Consider the following 23,075-nt stretch of genomic DNA (forward strand, 5'->3'; position numbering starts at 1 on the left):
AACTTTAATAATACATGATATACGAGCCAAAATAATAAATTTATTTCATCATCTTGCCTAATTAACACCATCTAATTAAGAGAGACATATTGCATGATACTGACACGTATTTACTGATGGGAAACAGCTAACGGTTTTTTGATTTGAAACCAGTTAGGATTAAGATTTGATTTTGGGATGAGTTAGTTTGCTTCTTATGCGTAATCATTTTTGTAATTTTTTTCATTAAAAAATTACCAAGTCCCTTTTCAGTTAGCAATGTAAGCAATATCACTAATGAAAATTAACAAAATAACTAACAGCATTCATTCTAAAACTTGAAAGACCAATTACGCCCACAAGATAAATTTCAAGGACCAATAGTGTAATTTCACCAATATGATATGATCCGATATTAAAATAGTTCAATGGCAAAGGCTTTTGCATTTTCGACTACACAGATGTAAGAATTTGTGAATTTGTTTTCGAGGAACAACGAGATCAGCCAGGGCTCCTTACATTCTCATATGACTGCTTCTTTCGTGAGGAGTCCAATCTTAAGTACGTTTAGCCAAAAGAAAATAATAAAAGTCAACAATAAAGAAAAAAGTAATTAACAACTAGATATCGAAACTATCACATTGCATGGCCAAAATTCACCAAAACTTGCATCCCAAACGCTATCTGTACAGCGTACTCAATGAGTCGGCACACATTGGAAACATTTTGAACCCTTTAGATGGGTTATACGCGTTATTGTATAATATCATATCTTGTAAACAGGTACGATCCCGAGGAGATAAAAGCATTTCCTCATCACAGTTGCAGTTGCTTCGCATAGCAAGAGTCTGCTCGTTTCCTCAGCTGAACCAACGACCTAATCAAGGTTTCAATATAACAAAATTAATTCAGAAATAGGAACTTGACTAACCCATACATTCACTTGCATCTCAGAAATTGGATAACCCACTAGAAATAGGAATTTGTTTATGACATCTCATAAATTGGGTAACCCACCAATATATCTTTCATCTCACAGTGGAATAGAGGCAAAGATGGCTAATCCATCATTGTTTCATTGTCCTACAAAATAAAACACACTCATAAAGCATAAGACTGAACACACGTGAACCATACCTGACAATTGGAATAGAATGTCGTAAAGAATTCTGACAAATTATAGAGGTATTCACACAACACATTCGGCAACAGATTGGTGCAGGCCTCCTCAACAACCTAAAAAGTGAATTGGCAGACAGCAATCAGCTCCACGCATCATGCTGGCTAGTTAAGTTGCATTCATCCCAAGGTCAAGAAACATGAGAGCAACAAATTCTGAAAAGATCTTACCTCAGAAAATTGTAGCAGATGAAGCCCCAATGCACGCTCATCTGCGTGATCCAAAACTATTGCCCCCATCTATCTCAAACAAACAAAAAACAACATTAGACTTCAACAAGTTGACTAGTTGAGCCTCATCGCCCAGAATTATCAAGCTGCCAGGATAATCTCCAAAAAAAAAAAAGGTCCATAAAACCAAAAACAGCTTACAGGGATGAGACAGAAGCCTTTACATGTCCTAAAGTTAAAGGCCTTTTAGAAGCCAAACAAATAATATTAGTTTAATTACGGTAATTAACTTATTATCAACATGAAGCTAAAGTACATGATTGCATTTGGAAAAAAAGAAAAGATGTATTTATGATGTTTGAGTTCTCTTGTTTATTGCCTGTATACTAGAAAGGTAACCCTCTTTTGTGATCTTTAATTCAAGTTTAATTATCTATCCTAAATAAAAAAGTAGCTTTACCATTCTAGTCAAAATTCAGTCCTCAAGACACCAATTCAGGTCAAACTAGGGGCTACTGAAACTTAGCTGCATACAAAAACGCAAGTGCAACATTAAACATTCAGCTATAACTACTGTTTGAAGTAGGAACTTACACTCTTCAACTCCTCTATGTCTTTACCAGATTTCCTGATGATTGAACAGATCCGAGCATGAGCATACAGCAAGTATACAGCAGTATTCCCCTGCTCACATCAATTTTAGGAAAGTTAGAAACAAATATTAGTAGTAGCTGTAGTAAAGCAGTAGCTGCAACCAAGGGGGGGAGGGGAGGAGAATTGCCCCTCTGGCCCCACCAATGCCAGATTCTTTGTGTTTATATATAGGGATATCTCTTTCTATATCTCAATTTCATAAATAAATAAAACAATTTCTATTATATCAATGTTTTAAGGGTTCAAAAGTTACAAATAATAATAAGCAAAAGTTTTAATTCAAGAGAAAAAAAAGTACAAAAAATATTGTTACCTTTCAAAAGTTTTTTGAGCTTAAATTCTATATATGGTAACTTATTGTTTTTCATAAAAATGTATGCAAGTAATAAAAATTGGAAATAATTATATAATAAACTTCATAAATTGGTATTGTTTTCAAGTTAAACTCTAAGTTTTAGATGCACAAATATTTACTATATGGTTTAAGGAAGTTGACTAACTTCAATAAAGCTTTATTAGGAAAGTGGCTATGGCGCTTTGGGGTAGAGGAGAATCAACTTTGGAGGAGGGGGATAGCTATGAAGTTTGGGGAAGATGGGGGGATGAACTTCTAAGTTGGGAAGGGGTGTTCATGGTTGTGGTTTGTGGAGAGACATTCGTATGGGTTGGGAGGATTTTAGTAAACATACTCCGTTTGAGATTGGGGTGGGGAATAGAGTAAAATTCTGGCATGATTGTTGGTGTGGGGATCAACCTCTTCAAATGACATTTCCAGTTTTGTATGAGCTAGCCATTGATAAAGAGGCTTCTGTTGCTTTGTCCTTATCCAGGCAGAGAGAAGGGGAAAGGAGGACTTGGGATGTAAGGTTCACCCGGGATTCAAATGATTGGGAGGTGGGTCCTATGCTGGATTTTCTTCGTTTTTTGGGAGGTGGGGACTGATTGAGATGGACTTTGAAGAAGAATGGGAACTTTGACACTTTCACATTATAAGACTTTACAAGGCTCTTCTTCTATCACTTTCCCTTAGAAAGGTTTTTGGGGAGTGAAGGCCCCTAGGCGAGTTTCTTTTTTTGTCTGGATTGCGGCTTGGAATAAGATACCCACTAGCGATAATATGAAGAATTAAGGGGTTTGATTTTGTTGATTAGTGTTTGCATGTGTCGATGTTGTGGGGAGACCATGGATCATTTGTTGATTCATTGTAAGAAGGCTCGCAGTTATGGTGTTTCGTATCTTTTGGGGTTTCTTGGGTCTTACCAAAAACGGTGTTTGATTTTCTATTTGGTTGGAGAAATTGGTTAGGGAAAAACTCGTCAGACATTTGGAATTTAGTGCCGTTGTGCTTGTCGTGGTGCATATGGAGGGAACGTAATCGTCTTGAGGATGTGAATAGTTTTGAGGATTAGTTGCTTGCTTCTTTTTGTGGTTATTGGTTTGATTGTTCTCGGGTTTGGGGCCTCACATCTTGTGACTCCATGCCTTTGTTCATTAGCTCTCTTCTATTTTGTAACTAGTTTTCTGTTTTTTTCTTTCCTATTTTTGTACTTTTTACTACTATGTGCTTTTCCTGCATATTGTAGTTTCTTTAATAAACTTTTTCTTACCTATCAAAAAAAATAGTAATCATTTTATGAGTTTAACAAAACTCATAACACTCAATAATCACGAGTGACATTTCATTCTATAGATTTGTCATATGTGTATATATATATATATAGACACACTAGCCTTTGAGCACGCATTCACAAGCATGCTCAAAGGCTCTTCTATTTTTTTGTAAAGGTTAGTCATTTTTTTCATCATAAATTGGGGTTGTTACCATTTTCCAATCACAAAAAATCCTAGGGGTGTGATGAGATTTCTATATGAATAAATTATTTCACCCACAAACACATAACACTCATTACACCCCTAGGTATTTTTCTGATTGGAAAATATAACCACCCCCATTTGTGAGACGTTCGCCTATTAGGGAAGAGTTTTTGTTCGTAGTGGGAAATTTGTGAGATGCAGGGAAGAGTTTTTGTTTGTAGTGGGAAGTTTGTGACGTGGAGTGGGGAGATTATTCGATTGTAATGGGATTCCTTTCTTTTTTCCGAAGAGAATAGAATTTCTATTTTAATTAGAAGCTTTTGGGTGTTTATCCAATCATTTTTTTTTTTTAGTTCAATGTCATAATTTTCCATTTGAGGTGTACACAATTTGCGAACTACAATCTCTCAAAAGACAATACTTAAAACTAATGACAATGTGACATTCCATCAAAATCCAAACACATTAGAGATAGGAAGTGCAAAACAAAATTACATCTTCTAAAAGAAAGGGGTGGATATTCGTGAACATCTTCAAAACATACATGATGAATAACTGTCAAGAGTCAACCAACCAAGAAATATTATTGGGCTTGCCCATGTAATTTTCAACACCGTCCAAGAAATATTAGGATCTTGTTAGTTGAGTCTTGATTGCCCTGTTACTGTGGACTCCAGGATCCCCCGTCTTTTTCAGGTCGTTTGTGTTGAACTGTTTTGGTGTTGAGAGAGAGAACGCAGAAACACTATAAGATTCAAGAGGCATAACAGTTGACAACAAAGATTAATACCTTTTGTTGTCTTGAAAGGAAGATGCTGCCTTTGGCACACACTGCCTTAGGCATATCTCTTTGAGATTTGTAGAATAACTGCTGACTTTAATTTCATTGGAGTGTTGAATGGTGGTGTCTGACAATTTGTGAATATCTTCGAAATTGATAGTGGGAAAGGTTTTTTAAAAACTGGATCACAGGAGATAAGGAAGAGTGGTAGTTTTTTCTAAGAACTCCTTATGGATAAGAACTGACATTTAAACTCGAATAAGGAAATGACATAGGTGAACGTGGGTTTGAAATTTGAAAGTGTTGAACATGGGTTTTTCTTTTCTTTTCTTTTTAAAGGGAGATATAAAAGAGGCTAAAATTTAGGATTTTGAAAACTATTAGTTTACTTTGTTGACCCTATTGTTGAAACCTTTTCAAAAGTTGCATTTAAGGGCATTTTGGGATAACTAAAATGTCCATCCCAAATAGGGAAGCTCCTTAAATAGTAGTGTGTGTGTGTGTACAAATATATAATGTGTGTGCATAGGCGATGCTTCTGTTCATAATATGTACAAATCTACGTATGCCATGGGTGTATGGAGATATGTATATTAGACTATTGGTTATAAATTTTTGCCTCCCCCTGAATTTAAATCGTGGCTCCGCCATTGGCTACAACAGTCACTAAAGCATGCATAGAGAGAGTACATAGATGACAAAAAACTAACAATACCAGTGAATGGTAAAAGCACCTTATCGTTCAGCATTTGATCAAAACTAAACGTGTAATTGGTCAATCTGTTGTTCTTCAAGTCAGCATACCTGCCAAAACCATTGTGAAAAATATCAGAGTACTAACACTAATATAGGAAAATGCATGCTCGTGCCACTAAAATAAAAATGCCAGGCATGAATTCATAATCACAATGTGTTACAGAAAATTGTTGTATAAGTTGGGCAATTTTCCAGGAAGAGCAAAAAGTAATACTCTAACTAAGAAACTATCAGTAACGTATTTTCTACCTGACAAATACCATCTGCTAGCTACAAAATATAAGAATAAGCATCACATAAACTATCCCAATGTAAAAAACATTTGATAAACTACCGAATGAGAATTACGAACTTTATGGAATTATCTGCAGGACATCATGATAATCATGAAATTTCAGAGAGAAATTAAAACTCGATATAATCTTTACTTCGGTAATGAAATGAACTACAAAAATAAAACCATGAGCTGGCAAGATACACTAACTTCATAATACATGTAGAGATTTGATGTCTTATGGTGGGGATACTTACAGGTCAGACAACCGGTGAGTTTTAGATCAAATGACATCTCTCCTTGTAAGAACAAGGTGGGGGTATTCAACATCCAATAGGTGAATGAGTAATTACCAATATAAAAAATACTAAATGGCACTGATTCTGCTAGTATTTATAGGATTATTATGTATAGTACTGATGTAGATAACTGTATAACTTACTTGACAGCACCATAACCTATTGCCTCAGCAGTTTGCTCAAGCTCCTCTTCAGTCCATTCATCCCCCTTACCTACCCAACATTGGAGAGATAATAAGCATTCCATAAGTTTAAAAGCTTCCTAGTTATGGTCTTGTTATAAAAAGAACAAATAAGACATATTAAGAGTTTTAGGTATTACAGAAGAAAAATAGAAGCTGCCTCATAGACATAATTACAAAAATAAGAAACACAGAGAGAGAGAACGACATTTAAGACAAATAAAACAAAAGACAGGCCATTCAGTATCATACCACGTTCAATAAGTGTTGTTTTACAGCGACTCTTGGCTTCATCCAGTAAATCAGCTAACCGAACCACTTCACTGCTGCGAGTTCGAAAGCGCTTCTTATCATCTCCAAGAACAAGACCAAAACCCACATGGCTAGCTTTAGGGTATGCATTATCATCAGTAGAAAGCCAACCTGCACGTTTGGCAGCCTGAAATACAAGCAAAAGTATCTCTGGTTTTATGCTTCTGACAGCAAATTTGCAGTAGTACTATCCCATGACTTATACAGTAAGTATATTAATTCAAATTGTTTTCAATAACCAGTTATGAACATTGATGTTAAAAAAAAATTTCAATGACAAACAACATGCATGAATCAGCATAAAATGGGATACAAGATCCGACTTTGAATCCATACCTTAAACACCATATCAAAGTGCTGCTGCTGACCAACATCAGTAACATATATCATCCACTCAGCTTTCTCTTCATTAAGACGATACCTATACATTGTAATCAGAACTTTCAACAATCATAAATGCATAGACAAAAATCTATTAAAAAAAATCCAAAACATAAGCCTTGAAGCATTAAACAATTATTAGATGATTATGGAAAAGAGTGTACGCATCAAGGGAGTCAATTTCGTACTGTAACAGCAGGTTGTATGCTGTACAGATACCTAGGCCAGTACAGAAACACAGATGCCTTGTGCCATTCCATATACCGGCTCATTCCAGCAATACCAGAGAAAATATCATATAACAGACAGAGGGGAAAAAAATAGCAAACATTACTGCCGTCGATACCAATTTTATGGCTGATCGTCCCCAACCTCCCCCCCCCCCCTTTTTTTTTTTTTTTTTTTTTTTGTTTAGTGTCTTTTTTTGAATGTGCCTGCCCCTGCCTGAAACCAATGTGAATTGATTGCACAATTCAACTTAATTCAATTTTTGTACCACTGCCACCTGCCAAACATGGAAACAACTTGGTGTGCTTTTATTATTATTATTAGTATCATCATCATCATCATCTAAGTACAACAATTGTCTACTTTGATTAAGGAGCTGACATTTAAGTTATAGATTAGCATATTATATATGGACTTATAAATTTTGAATATTTTTGACAAATTTCATGGGTTGACTAATGAACATATAAATAAAAAGGTCATACCCAATGCACAAAGCTCCCACTTTTTGCCCCAATTTATTTTGAAGAGACTGATTCCCAAACTCAAACTTGCGACCTATCACTTTTGACTAATTATCATGTAAATAAATAAATATCTTTATTTATTTATCTATCTATACAATTAGTTGTGATCCCAAAACAGTATACCAGTAACTGATATCGAAATATTTTGTTTCCCTGACAAAACTGAAATAGCCTCCTGTATGGTATTAACTACATTGGAACACATACATGCATACAAATAATCAAAAAAAAAAAAAAAAACTCATGCATTGAAGTAATAATTTTTACTAGATGATAATGGAAACTATAATGTCAGTTTTATTCTTTTGGCAGTACTAATATTTAAGATGCCTCGGTAAATTATGCAAATTAAAGTCTACAGGAAACAGGCAGAAGAAATGCAAATATGAGAACAGCTAAATGATCATAAAACTACCAACTAAGGAATCATCAACTTCAAATTTTATTAAAACTAAGATAATAGTAGCAAAAACTACTAACCAAATAGCTGCTAGATCAGTTGAAGCATAATTGTAACCACCATCACTCTTCACAACAATAAGGGGTATATTAAACCCTTCAAGAAAGATCACACGAGCCCCCTGACTGTCCTCAACTAAATTTTTACTAGTCAATTCCTTCAAAACCGCAGGAATATATGGATTGTAGAAGCTTTCCCCCTGTCAGGGAGAAAATATATATACATGTAAGTATTACTATCAGTTAGTGGCCTAATTTTCAGGAAACCTCACTATAAACAAAGATCTTTGCAGTCTATATGCAGCAAGGACCATCTGCATTTCATGCAACTTTAATGAAATCTACTATGTCCTCATTTTCAATTTATTGAATTGCAACACTATAAGTAGAAATTTAATCCAAAAAAAAAAAAAAAAACAATATAAGATATTGAACATTCACATACCTTTTCCTCTAACTGAACTCCAAGGCGTTGATAAACCCTGTTAAATTCATTTCGACTGATTTCACAAATCTGTGTCCATGCCTTACGATACTTCTGTTCCCCACCCTGTAGAAAGTTGAGCCATGACAAATTTGTAAAAGAGAAATTCAACAAATATAATGTGAAGCCTAGATATTCAAAATTTTAATAGTGACCTAAGATATTGCATTATCTCAGAGATCAACCTCAGTCCATAAGCTACAAAAGTAAACAAATAACCTGGAGGCGAACCACTGCCTTCTGTGCCCTCTCCTTAAAATCAGGATCACTGTCAAATCTCTTTTTTGATTCTTTATAGAATTCCTAACAAGTACCATTCAAGTTAGAATCACATTTCATCATTTAATTTTTCATTTTTGAAATGAGTCACAAAATCATTCATTATAAAATGCCCTAACGAACAAAAGAACTCAAAAGTATAAGAATCACACAGTGAAAAATACAGTCATATTAAAATGAAGGAAATTCTTTCTTGACGACATCTTACTCCAAGTTTCACTTTGCAGGAACTGCAACTGAAGGTGATTAGGTAAATTCCCTAACAAATCAATTCCGTCTGACCTCACCATCTCCCTAATATCACCTTCTAATAGAATAAATAATTCTAATATTGGTAATTATACACACATCCAATGGGTCTTGAACCCACAACCTCACACTCCACCTTGTTCTTATAAGGAGGGGAGATGCCATATGTGCTAGAACACATTGGCCAAAGTGCAACATGAGGTTAGTGATGTAATAAGGAAAGATCCAACAACAATCCACAGCTTTAATAGTTTCATTTACCTGTAGATCTCCAATAGCTGCTTCATTAACATCTTCCCAATTTGAAAACTTTTCAAAGAGGAATTCAATCAGCATACCAAACTGCAACACACATGGGAAAATTTTCAGCCTTATGGTAATGGTACTGATGAAAAAAGGAAAAGAATTTCTCTACAAGATAGAATACGTGATAATTAATACCTGTAAAGCAATTTTGAACAAAAGCAACTATTTACCCATGCATGATCAAATCATTTCAACTATAAACAACATGACATCAGACTATCACAATGAACATGAGTGGTTTAGTTTCTGAAGTATACAACATCAGAGCATTGAATCTCATTTTATTAACTATCTCCAAAGGTATATGTTGCTATAAGACTATGGTGGCAATATGAAGGTAGCAAGAAAAAAGCACACAAATGCTGCCTTTCTCCAATTAGGAAGATAAATTTTTAAAATGTGTTAGATGATGGAAATGCTTGACAGAGAAAAAAAAAATTCCACCATTGTCTGTTAAGAAATCAATTAGTGTTTGAAGTATATAACTACAAGCTAATGGATTTGATTTCAACAGAGGAAAAAAAGAACAAAATTACAAGTTCATACATAAAGCAAGAAACGTTGGTCGTAACAAAGACAGGCAAAGACACAAAAGGCCCTTATCAAGCTCAAACAGCTTCTATGCAATAAACATATGTTTTCATAAACTGCATATACCTGTGTTCCCCAGTCACCAACATGATTTCGCCGAAGAACTTCAACATGTGAAAACTCGAGCATACGGGCTATTGTGTCCCCAATAATGGTAGATCTTAAATGGCCTACATGCATTTCTTTTGCTATATTAGGTGAAGAAAAATCAACCACAGCCCTTCTGACTGGAAGTCGTGGTGCCCATGTATCAATGCCATCAATTAGCATTCTTTGAATACTCTGCATCAGAATATTTGAAGTCAAACAAACATACAAAAATGCTATATCAATTACAATAAACTAGGATGCACAGATGCACCATTTTTACTCACGTACTCATATCCAATACGTATCATACCAGTATCATTCTGGATACCTCTATGATACATGGCCAATCAAAAAAAAATTTGAAGTGCAATACATCTAGGATGCATCTGTGATACGAATTAGATACCGTTGTAACCCAACCCCAATAGTGAGAGATAGCCCAAACTTGTAAGAATTTTTATTTATATTCTTTATATATTGGTTTCAATGTTGAATACTTATCTAATTATGTTTTATTTACTCTTTTGGATCTTGGTTTGTATTCTACACAGCATTTAATCGTCATAGATTCATTTTATTATTCGTTATTGTTTTTAAATTGATATATGCTTAACAATATATAAAAAAATAAATGCTTAACAATATATAAAAAATATATTTAATAAGTAATTAATACACATATCCCCGACATATGGTACCCCAAGTTTTTCAAGAAACATTGTTCCACTGTACCCATACCCATATCCGTATCCGTGCATCTTAGCAATAACGTAAAGCCTTCTCTTCCTTCTCTCTTCTTATTGTTTTCCCTTCTAAATAAGATATATATATATATATATTATAACAAGTAATAGAGATGTCTCTTCACTAAAAAAACAAAAGGTAGAAACAAGCATGCACCTGAGCCATCCAATTCCTCGATAATTTAACATTCACAAATCCTGGCCCAGCTACAGAACAGGATTCTATTATGTCAGATTGTGGGAGGTTTCGCATGATGGCCTACAAATACCAAAAAAGATGGGGATAAGTATCCAACACTATCAATTTAAAGTTTACTACAGAATTCACAACCTTCCATTACCAAATAAGTTCTAATACAAAGGTAGAACATAGACAAAGTATAGAAAGAATGTCAACGTCAACACCTGTCCAACAGCTGGGGGGCCCTTAAACTCAGTTTCCTTTCCTTTTATTTTAGACCATAGGCCCATGGCATTGTTACTGCATCAAAGAACAAAATCCAAGTTTAGCATCCAAAAAGAACTCCTATGGAATCCAAAGCCAGCATTGCTATTATATTTTCTAGTGCTGGTACTAAAAATAGATAATACAACACTTCCAACCAAATCCCATAACCACAATTCACATATATGTCATTTCACAAGCAAGTGAGATACCATTGGTAATCTCCAAATTTTCCAGTGCAAGCAGCAACCAAAGGCTCTACATCCGCAACACTGGGCACCGTCACCTTAAGTGCCACCTCAAAGAGTTTCGCTAACTTTCGCTTCACATTTTCTTCTTCCTGTGGTAAGAGTCCATTTTACTTTTAGGAAACAACTGCGTTCTTAAAATGAGCAAAGCACTTGGCAGGCACTAAAATAATACATTATTTTCGCACCCAAATGGGAGAAAATTAATAATAAATAAATAACCATTTGAATTAACTTACATTTGCCATTGTTGAGACAGAGCGTTTCTTTGTTGCCAAAATGAGCCTCCTAGATGTTGTTCTCAACAAGTCTGTCTAGTTTCGCATCAAACAACATTAAAATTAATACAAATTCCATTACCAATTTTTAAAATTAAAAAAAATTAAAAAAATCTTTTTGTTTTTTGCATGAAAATGGAGTAAATAGAATCCAAAAATCTTTCAATTTTTGCATGAAAATGAAACTTTACATTAAAGAGCGCGCACACACACGGAGATGAACATAATAAATAAAAACATAAATCGAAGATTGTATGTATATTCATGTGAATACTAGGAAACTTAACAGGAAGGCATAAATTTGAGGGTAAAAAAGTAAAGGCAAAACAAATACACAAGTAAGTAAATTCTTAAGAGAGAGAGAAGAGAAATGAGCGTACCAGTAGTGGAAGGGAGAGATATAGAGGGGCGAAAGTGAGAGAGGCGATTGAATTTGAAGCTGAAGTTGAAGGAGAGAAATGGGGAAGAATAGGAAGATGGCGCTACAAATAGGGTTAAGCACCCTAACATATTACTCTTTTCTCTAGATTCTCTACCCGCCCAGCCCAACGCTAATCTGTGTTAAGTCAGTCTGCTTGCTTTACTTTATTAGGGTTTTTGGCTTTTTCGTTTTCTTCTTCTTTTACCAATGAAATTAATACATGTCAGCGATAAGGGTGGCTCGGGGCCCACTGAACAGAAGGACTTGTTTTCTTTCTTTCTTTCTTTCTCTTTCTTTTCTTTTTTTCTTTTCTTTTTTTTTTTGGATAACATTGTTTTTTTTTTATTTTATTAAAAGACTAAAACTTTATTCATGAAATTAAAGGTACAGAAATATTATGGATAAAAGCTTATTCTAAAAAATAAGTAAACTCTTCAATCCAAGCAAAGAAATCAACTATGCCTAAAGCATGTTTAGCTAACAAATGAGTAAGCCTATTGCCTTGTCGTCGAACATGTGAGAAACCAACATTTCAAAATTCATGACATTCAATTAGAGATCCATAAATCATAGAAGCAATAGAAGAAGGAGCATGTGACACTTCTTTTAAAGCTTGAACTGTTATGACAGAACCCCCTTCCAATATAAATTCTCTAATGCCCACTTCCTTCATAAAAAAGATGCCAGCTTTGAATGCCTTAACTTTAACTTCAACTTCAACAGCACCCAAAGGAGCATGGATCTTCTTACTTAAACCAACAATGAAATTCCCCTCATGGTCCCTGACTACCACAGCATTACCAGCAACTTTTTGAGATGAGAAGATTGCACCATCAACACTAATCTTATAAAGAGGGTATTTAGGTGGAGACCACTTTGCTTCCAAGTAGTAAGATGCTTGTTGTGCATAAATTTTCGGTGAAAAACAAGACACATTCCAGTACTCATCCAAATAATTTTTGCACCAAGTAAACTCATACCAACCTTTCTTTGTTTTCCATGACACACTTCATTCCTATTTGTCCATAATGCCTAAACAATTGTCATTGCCAGCTCTAAATCATCCATTCCCCATTGAGCATCCATTAGAATGTGCCATAGAAATTCAAAAAAACTTATAAAGTGAGTCATTGACAATAGAGGGAAGAGGGAAGAAAAACACCAAGTTTCCTTAGCTTTAGTACACTCCCAGAAGAGATGAAACAAAGATTCTAAAGCTCCCCTACATTCTTCACATGTATTGTCACCCAAAACATTCCTACATACCAGATTTGATTTTGTCGGCAAAATATCACGGGCTGCTCTCCAAACAAAGTGTCTAATCTTGTGTGGAATTTGGAGTGACCATAATCTTTTCCAAAACTGACACAAATTGCTCCCATTTGAACAATAACCTATCTCCATGTTAGCCTCTAACTCCACAACCACCTTGTAAGCACTCCTGACTGAGAAAAAACCATTTGAATTTTCTGCCTAGATCTGCTTGTCCTCAGGTAATCTAATACTTAAAGAAATTGCAGCAATTTCCTCAGCCTTAAAAGGAAGAAAAGCTTGATTCAATAGTTCCAAATCCCAGCATTTCTTTTCATCGTCAATAAACTCATAGACCTTATATTCTAGTGGAAAAAAAAAAACCCTAGGAGAGATAATTTTATGTGAATATGAATTAGGAATCCAATCACTTTGCCAAATCCGGATTTTCCTACCATTTCTCACGCGCCAGTAAAGCCCTTTCTTTACAATCCCTTAAGCAGCCATAATATTTCTCCACACATACGATGGTTTCTTTCCCAAAGAAGCATGCACAAAGTCACAATTAGGGAAATACTCAGCCTTAAAGACTTGATAAACAAGGGAATTATGTCTAGTTTGGAGTCTCCACCCCTGCCTAGCTAAAAATGCCAGGTTGAAAGGTTTCAACTGTTTAAATCTCATCCCTCCACATGCTTTTGGTACACACATTTTATCCCAACTCAACCAAGCCATTTTTTTTTTTGTTCATCATGTTTTTGTCCCCGTAAAAGATATCATACTAGTTAATTCATCACACAGGGAATCAAGAAGTCTAAAATAACTCATGGAGTATGTTGGGATAGCTTAAGCAACCGTTTTAATTAAAATCTCCTTAGTAGCCTTTGAAAGTAATTTCTCCTTCTAACCCGCCAATTTTTTTGCCAAATTCTCTTTAATAACGTTAAAAGTATTCCTTTTATTTCTACCAACCAAAGATGGAAGACCAAGGTACTTCTCATGTTGACGAAATTTTGAGCACCAAACTTTCTCTTAATTTCTTTCAATTACCTATTATGGAGTATTTGATTTTATCAAAAATGTTAATCTATTTATATATATACATATATAAAGAGGATTCACCTCTTTCAAATGGACTTTTATATGGTTTAAAAATACTCACACTAATGAAGGGTAACTTCATTTAAAAATAGAGTCATAAATGTCAAATAAAAAAATTCATTTTGAATTCAAAAAGAGAATTCCTAAAATTTATGATTTTTTTTCCTTCACTTTCAAAAAAGAAATTAAAACTATTGTTGATCTCTAAAGTTTATCATTTTTATTTGTTTGAAAAATAAAAAAAATATTTCTAAATTATAATAAATGCAAATTATTAACCTTTACAAAAAAATAAAATAAAAGGGTCTCTAAGCACATGCGTAAGTGTGTGCTCAGAGGCTAGTATATATATATATATATACTAGTCATTAACCCGTGCACGGGAATAGCTACTGGATAAGTTTCAGGGAAAAAAAAAAAACTATGTTGTTTTATTTATTAGCTTTTGCTAGAAAGGTATAAGAGACATAATGTTGTGTTTCTAGTTTAGTTTGTGTTGTATATATAAGATAGATTGTAATATATATACTAAAAGATGTCTATTGAAATGTCATAACCATTCAAATTTAATATACCAAAAAATGTCTATTGAACGAAAAATGTGTCTATTGACTGAAAATGTGTCTATTTTGAATGAAAATGTGTCTATTTTGAATGAAAATGTGCCTATTGAATGAAAATATGTATATTAAATGAAAATGTGTCTATTGAAGGATCATAATCCTTCGAGTAGTATAAATTATGGTTCATATTTATTTGGTAACTTCTTTTCAACTCCTTCTCATTCATCTTTCTTAAAAGCACAAAAAATCTGTGAGTATTCCTAAAATTGTTATTTGTAAGTTGGGTTTGTTTTGTTAAATGTGAGCCACTATTTTGATATGTATTCTGATTTTTCAAAACAGTTTGACCCCTCCTGAAACAGAGAAAAAAAGAAGGAGCCGTCCTTACCTTTTTTTACCCATTTCACTATTCAAGTATTTTAGTTTCTTGCTTATCTCATAAATGAATATACACTATAATAGTAGTTAAATGAATAGTGAAATGCCCTTTTAATTGTTTAGTCTTTTAGATAGGATGAAACTTTTTTCATTTTTCTTTTTTCTTTTTAAGAATCAGATAGAATAAGGCTAAATTCAAGATAATATACCAAAACCCTGGATTTTTCTCATATATATTAAAAAAATACTTAATTTTCTCATAATGTACCAAAACCCTAGATTTTTCTGGTTTTTTTTAATTTATTTATTTTTTTTCATCTTGTCCCACATTTAACATTTTTTACCCATTTCACTATTCAAGTATTTAAGTTTCTTGCTTATCTCATAAATGAATATATACTATAATAGTAGTTAAATGAATAGTAAAATGCCATTTTAATTGTTTAGTCTTTTAGACAGGATGAGACTTTTTTCTTTTTTAGAATCAGATAGGATGAAGCTAAATTCAAGATAATATATATATATATATATATTATCATCAATTCAATTAATGGGTCCCATATATATTATAAAAAAAAAATTTAATCTTCTCATAATGTACCAAAACCCTAGAGCCTCCAACCCTACATTATATACTAATTTCTTGCGTGGTTAGTTGAGGAGGGCTGCAAAAATTAATAACTACCCAATGAAATGGTGCCATTGTACACCAACAGTAGGAAAAATAAGGCTGGTATGGTTTGCCAAATGAAAAGTTACACCTTTAATTGATTTTAATTTTAGATGTGGCAGTAATTTATGTTTCTAAAAAAGATTAAAGAGAATAAGTTACCAAATGAAGAAATCGTTTAGTATTATTTTTGCTACCGTTGGTGTGACTTGATTCCTAGACCTCTTCACTATTAACCTATAAGTTTCTTGTGTTTTTAAAAAAGATGAAATGGAAGAAGTTGAGAAGAAGTTACTAAATAAATATAAACCATTATTTATACTCAAAGGATTATGACTCTTTAACAAGCACATTTTCATTCAGTAGGAACATTTTCGTTCAACAGGTACCTTTTCAATCAATAGACACATTTTCAGTCAATAGACACCTTTTCGTTCAAAAGGTAACTGTTCGGTGTTCTTAATTGTATATATGACATAAATTTGTTTAGCCACGTGGTGCAATAATAAGTGGTCAACAAAAAGTCAAACATTTCAGCTATTAGTTATTATATATATATATATATATAACCGAAGCCTTTGACTTTTTATTGACCTCTCCAGAGCTTGTCACATCATTATCATTTTTTTTTAAAACAAAATTATTTTTGTTTAGTCCAAACTTAACAAGGAGTGAAACTTTATCTTTCTAACAAGTCCAACTTAAACTCAAACTCATCATTATCATTTTTTTAAAACAAAATTATTTTTGTTTAGTCCAAATTTAACAAAGAGTGAAATTCTATCTCTCTAACAAGTCCAACTTAAACTCAAACTCATCATTATCAATTTTTTTAAAACATGCTTATTTTTATTTAGTCCAAACTTAACGAGGAGTGAAACTCTATCTTTCTAATAATTTCAACTTGAATTAAAACTCAAACATTGATAATTTATCTCGAAATTTGCGAGGTTAATCGTGAACACTATAAAAGTAGTACAAACCCCAATTTTTTTTTTTTAAGCCAAGTAGAGGTATGAGCTCTTATTTTGCTATTTTCTTCTCCTCTACTTTGTTAAAAAAAATTTATTTATGGTTTTTCATGTATTTTTTAAGAAGTAATTTAAGTAGATGAACCACCAAACTCTCTATAGTCATTTTTTACAAAATAAAAAAATTGCAATAATTGAAATTTTAGGTTGCTACTACTGTATATGTTTTTGCTTCACCTCACGGTATGAAAGTATTGGACAGAAAACTTATCTACGATATATTAAGAGGAGATATGGCTTTCATTATTTCAATGTGGACTCCTGTTCAACATTTTTTAGTGTGGTCCACATGCTGATAAGGTTCGTTTAAAGTTTAGACCCATTAAAATTTAAAACTTATTGCTTTATGGGTTCATGAATCATCTAATTCTTTAATACATTTGGTCTTTTAGAATTTTTAATAACTGATTTTTTGAGTTTTTTTTTTTTTTTTTTTTTTTTTTTTTTTTTTCAGTATTTGAAACTATCTGACAAATTTTGTGTAAGTCACTGCACGTTCAAGTAATGGCTTCTTCATCAAATTGTAACACAAATTGAAGTCGTATAAGAGCAAATCATGCACTGGTGTAGTTTCTTAATCAATTTAAGATTTTATAAAATTATTTTAGTTTAGCTTACAAATAGATAGGTTCTTGTGCATAGCACGGGCTAGCAACTAGTATTTGTATATTAATAAAACTAGCATATAACCCATGCAAATGCATTGATGCATTTAAAATTAAACATAATTTTTATTATAAAAATATAAATAATTAGTCAAATTATTAAAAAAAAAATAGCATGTAACACATGCATACATATAATATTTAAAATTAAACAAAATTTTTATCATAAATATATAAATAATTAGTCAATTTTTTTTAAGTAAACATAATTAGTCACATATTAAAATTCTTACCTAAATTTAATACTACTTATGATAATTTTTTTCTAATTTTTAATAAGATAGAATGTGTGGTGATCTTTGTTGTGTGGTGATTTTTATTGAGTATATGTGATTGATTTTTTTATATAGTTTATTAATATTATATTCTTAGTATTTTGCATTCATTAACTCACTTGACACAAAGATTAAAAAACTTAAGTGGACACATGACACAAACTTAAGTAGATAATTATGGTGCGGTCTCTACATAAATTTAGACATATAACACAAAATTGGATTCTAATTTTAAATTCTAATTAAATTTTCTTTGAGCTTAACCTATTAATATGTATAGATTTGGAAAGTTAGTTATCAGTTATCACCTCATTTTTAAAAAAAAATACCTGTGGGGGGAGGGGGAGGGGGGGGGGGAGGAAGATTCGAACACAGAATATTGCCAAGTGGGTTCGACCTGATGAGAAGGAAGGTTCAGTCTCTCATCAGTTCTGGCCCAATACGTTGATAAGAGTCCAGGTATTGAAACCAAAGAAGTCGACCACTCAAGGAGCTCGAAGAGTGAACACTCCTTGGAAGGCTTTAGACAAGCTACATTGACCAAAAGACAAAATACCAAGGAAGGAGGTAGAGATGCACAAGTAAAGAAGAAGGGAAATATCCAAGTAAAGTATCCAAGTAATTCATTTCAAATTGATCCATGCACACTCCTATTTAGAGAGGTTAAACAATAAAGTATATTTTTTTTTTAAGAATTATAGATCTCACAACATGATTCAATGTTATTATTTTTTATTTTCTTAATTAGTCTCTCAATTTGTAATTGCAAACATCTATTTGTTTTTATCAGGTTCTCATAAAAATAAGATATAAAAAAATTGGGTGTAACCAAACAAGAGAATGTCTTAAAATTGATATGAATATTGAGAGATGTCGTGATTTATACTTTGTTTAGAAATGTGTAATGAGAAACACAGGGAATATGATAGGAAAGAAACTGGGGTGTAAAAGATGAATTTTCTTTATTTAATTATCATTATAGAAAGAAAAATTAAGAAATTATTTTTTCAATTGAGTTCACCTTTTCTTATTAAGCCCAAATTGGATGGGAGATGATGGAAAACTAGAAAAAAAACATGTTAACATATTTGAAAATAAATTTATCAATTATGCATTTAGCTTCTTTGTCACAAGTAAAACATCCTAGAAACTTGTCTAAATCCCATGGCCGTGTGTGTGTATATGTATATATATATATAAGTTAAAGGTATAATGGTAAAAAAAATATATATATATATATATTCTTTTTCAATCTCTTTAAATTATGTTTGGTTGAAAAAATGGAAAAATGAATGGATAAACAATATTGGGAGGATAAAAAATATGTTTTTTTTTTCCTACCATGTGTGTTCAGTAACGATGGAAAAGTTTAAAAAAAAAAAAAAATTATATATATATATATATATATATATTCTTTTTCAATCTCTTTAAATTATGTTTGGTTGAAAAAATGGAAAAATGAATGGATAAACAATATTGGGAGGATAAAAAATATGTTTTTTTTTCCTACCATGTGTGTTCAGTAACGATGGAAAAGTTAAAAAAAAAAAAAAAACCAAAAGGATAGAGAGTAAACTACTGTCATGCCAGATGAGAAAGTAGGGGTAAGTCCATATTTTCTTTTTCATTCTCTTTAAGCTATGTTTGGTTGAGAAAATGGAAAAATGAAAGGATAAACAATATTAGGAGGATAAAAAAAATATATTTTCTCCCTACCATGAGTGTTTCGTAGAGAGGATGGAAAATTTGAAAAAAAGAAAGAAAGAGAATAAATTATTGTCATGCCCATAGAAAGATTGGAAAGTAGGGGCAACTTTGTAATTTTCTTCCCTCAAATACCATTTGTTTTTTTTACAATTCGATAGTTCGAGGTGGGAATAGGGTAGATTTGAACCATAAATATCTTCGTTTTGAGATATTAGGTGATGCCAACTAATTGAGCTATAAGACTATTCTTAATACCATTTTATTTTGTTTTATATTCCTAATTTGGATGGGAAAAAGGTAGGTTCCCCATCCACCCTTATTTTATTTTTTCACTTTTCAATTAAATCAAAAAATAGAAAATCACATTTTCATCTCCCATTCATTCTCTCATCTTACCATCCATAGTCTATCTTTTGTTCCATACTAATAATATGCTTCACAGAACCCGAAATTGTAATAGATCAACAACAATATACACACAACAAATGAAACGATTGGAAGAACTCAAATAATCAACTTGGAAAACCAAAATAGCATTTTACAGAACAAAGCTATGTCCATTAAACCAATAGAACTTTATGAAGATCTATCTACTCTCGTAACGCAACATAGTAGATATATAAATGACTAGGGGTAAAAGCAAATTTGTAAAATTACATGAAAAGTCAGTATCTTGAAAACCATTTTGGGAAAAAAGAAAAAAATCAAGAAAAATAAACCTTGAGTGCTTCCTAGATTTGATAGGGACTCCAATTGCATGTGTGGTTGAGGAGACGATTGGGTGCTTCCTAAATCTAAGAGAAATCTCGAAATCCATTTTGGGAAAAATAAGAAAAAAAAAAATTAAACCTTGAGGTCACGAAACCACTTGTTGATGCCCATTTTGACAAAAGGGTCCAATGACAGAAGAAGCTTAACAATATGAAAAAAGGTAAAGAAAGAAAGTAGTAAGGTAAAGACCATTAGGCCAAAATGACAAGAATGATGGTCCACAGGTTTTCAAAATAATAAAGTAGTCCCAAAGAAAGCAAACGGGCCAAGGAAGCCCCAAAGAATGAAGTAGTAAGCCCATGAGAATTGTAAGAAATGGAAGGAAAACAAAAATGGGTCGAAGGTGCCCAAAGAAAGGGATTAGTAAATGAGATTGTTTCGAAAGTTAATAAACCCAAAGGCAAAGGATGTGGTAATTGGGTTAGAGAAGCCCAAAGGATTTAGCAAAAGCCCATGGAAATGTAAGAAGTAGGAAAGAATGAAACAGGCCAAGGATGCCCAAAAAATGAAACGGGCCGAGGATGCCCAAGGAATGAAATGGGTCGAGAAAGCCTGAGATGTTGTATGAACTAGCCCAGTAGGAATGTTGGGCAGTGAAGACTAAATGAAGGAATGATATATGAAATTGGCATGGCAAACACCTCAGCCCGCAAGCCCAAAAGCGATAATAAGGTAAACAAGGGTAAATGATATCATAGCAGGAACAATGTAGTGCCGTGGCAGGAGCACCAGCTAACCCACGGACAAGGGATGAAAGGAGACATGGCCCGAATTAAAGAAGAGAAAGCCCACACCCAAGCAATGCTCAGCCCAAAGAAGAAATGAGATGCAAAGAATGAAGACCCAAGAACTCATTCACGCCACAAGAGTTAAACAAGCATTAGAGCGTGCAGCAGAGTCAAACAAACCTATAGGCAATGGCAAACGCATGAACACCAGAAAAGCAATGGACTCATATAGAAGTGGAGCACGCACACAAGGCCCAGACACCACCTACCTATACCCAGCCAATACAGAGGAGGTAGGCCACGACTTAGAGGTAAGAGAGGGTGTGGTCTGGTGGTGGGGAGAATGAGGAGCCTAAGTTGGGGTTTCCATTTAAGCTTTTTTTGGGGAAATGTCCTGCTAGGATGACATCCCACCTGAAAGAGGTAAACATGAGCTGGAATCACTAGGTGCATACTATAAAAGTTAGTAAGGGAAAAGCCTAGCCTTTATTCGGATAAGAGTGCCAAGGGAAGTAAAAAACAAAACAAAACCACTTTTGTTTGGAAATGAGGCATGACATGACCAACATAGTGTAGTGGTGGTGGTTGGGCAGCTGGCAGATTAGTGGGCAGTCCTAGAAGGACACCCACAATAGGCCAAAAGTAGTTAAGGGGTAAAAATGGTAAATCCTATCACGGCGGGTAGCATAAAAAGGTCATAGATGTGCACAGTGAAAGGAAGGAGGAACAACAAGAGAACAATAACAACAATGGAAAATAAAGAAAACAAGGAAAACAAGAAAATCGAGAGTGAGGAAGAAAAATATGAGTGATAGGAGTAAAAGCATGCACCAATAGGCTACCCACTTCTCTCTTTCTCAATAGCCTACTCTTTAACAAGTCAAGAATCTGAGATCAAGCCACTTTGGTTCATTTTCTAAAGTGAGTAACTTCTACAATAGGATTTGCCTCTGAGGTTACCTACATTGGAGATTGGTTTCCCTTTTTGGACTTGAATCTGCTGAAGACTCAAGCCCATTCTTTTTGTAGACTAATTTTCCTTTCTTTTGCCATGGTTGATTAAAGACTAACGTGACTTTTTGCTATTAATCTATTCCTACCGTAATCACATTATCATACTTTTCTTTTGTGAAACTGTTCAAGTATTATTGTTGTCAATAGAAAACATTTTAGTTAAAGTTTTTTAGTTATCCTATTGTATTATTATTATTATTATTTTTTAATTATTTTTTTCCCTGTTATAACGTTTTGTAACAGTATTTCTTGCCGAGAGCATGTGACACACTCAAGATTCCTACTAGCTAACTTGCACACAAACTGGCCAATGTGTGTTTCAGTTAGGCCAGTCCTTACTTTCCTACCCCATAATTATAGGGCCGTAGTACGACAAGAGCAATCCAGCCCAAAACATAAAAAAGACCCACCACACCACTGTCATGACAAATCTATCATTCCTTCCGGCAACGTATGTGGCCGTTGATGCTGAAATGATGAGATTTTAGTTTAAGTTTGTTTTGAAATTGAAGATGTTAATGAAAGGGGGAGTTTATTGAGATGTTATTTGGTGTTGTAGGATGTATTATTTATTTATTATTTTTTTAAAAAAGTAAAAGATTAATGTGGCAATCTATTATTGGATGTGTAAAACATGAGTTTTACGACCTATCTTTACCTAATGAGGACCCTTTCCAAAAAACTATAAAAAAATACACTACATTTATTATATTATATTATATATAAAATTTGTTTTATATTTAATAATTTAGATATATATGAAAGTCTATCCGAGAGCATGTGACACACT

At 33.2% G+C, this 23,075-nt stretch overlaps 1 protein-coding gene across 2 annotated transcripts; it reads right to left on the reverse strand.

Moving 5' to 3' along the window:
- Positions 1 to 343: 343 nt before the first annotated feature.
- Positions 344 to 12,283, reverse strand: LOC111995043 (arginine--tRNA ligase, chloroplastic/mitochondrial). 2 transcript variants are annotated; one of them, XM_024026932.2, is made up of 18 exons: positions 12,091 to 12,283; positions 11,672 to 11,742; positions 11,397 to 11,524; positions 11,145 to 11,220; positions 10,897 to 10,998; positions 9,973 to 10,188; positions 9,271 to 9,351; positions 8,701 to 8,784; positions 8,443 to 8,547; positions 8,019 to 8,197; positions 6,739 to 6,823; positions 6,343 to 6,529; positions 6,052 to 6,121; positions 5,314 to 5,383; positions 1,924 to 2,013; positions 1,330 to 1,398; positions 1,117 to 1,215; positions 344 to 856 (listed from the first exon to the last, which is right to left on the reverse strand). In XM_024026932.2, exons 1-18 carry the CDS (start codon positions 12,218 to 12,220, stop codon positions 746 to 748), a joined length of 1,953 nt encoding a protein of 650 aa, XP_023882700.2. In that variant the 5' UTR covers positions 12,221 to 12,283; the 3' UTR covers positions 344 to 745. The 2 variants fall into 2 exon arrangements, with proteins under 2 accessions (XP_023882700.2, XP_023882701.1); XM_024026933.2 differs by having other exon boundaries at positions 11,672 to 11,746; positions 12,091 to 12,206.
- Between the last annotated feature and the right edge of the window lie 10,792 nt (positions 12,284 to 23,075).

This window comes from Quercus suber, unplaced genomic scaffold (assembly GCF_002906115.3).
Source record: "Quercus suber isolate HL8 unplaced genomic scaffold, Cork oak 2.0 scaffold_8, whole genome shotgun sequence".
NCBI lineage: Eukaryota > Viridiplantae > Streptophyta > Magnoliopsida > Fagales > Fagaceae > Quercus > Quercus suber.

Excerpts from the sequence above, each read along its gene's own strand:
- LOC111995043 (XM_024026932.2), bottom strand. The coding sequence starts at position 12,220 with ATGTTAGGGTGCTTAACCCTATTTGTAGCGCCATCTTCCTATTCTTCC. Across the intron at positions 6,122-6,342 it reads AACAACACTTATTGAACGTG|GTAAGGGGGATGAATGGACT; the intron begins GTATGATACTGA and ends AATGTTGGGTAG. Across the intron at positions 2,014-5,313 it reads ATCAAATGCTGAACGATAAG|GGGAATACTGCTGTATACTT; the intron begins GTGCTTTTACCA and ends TGATGTGAGCAG.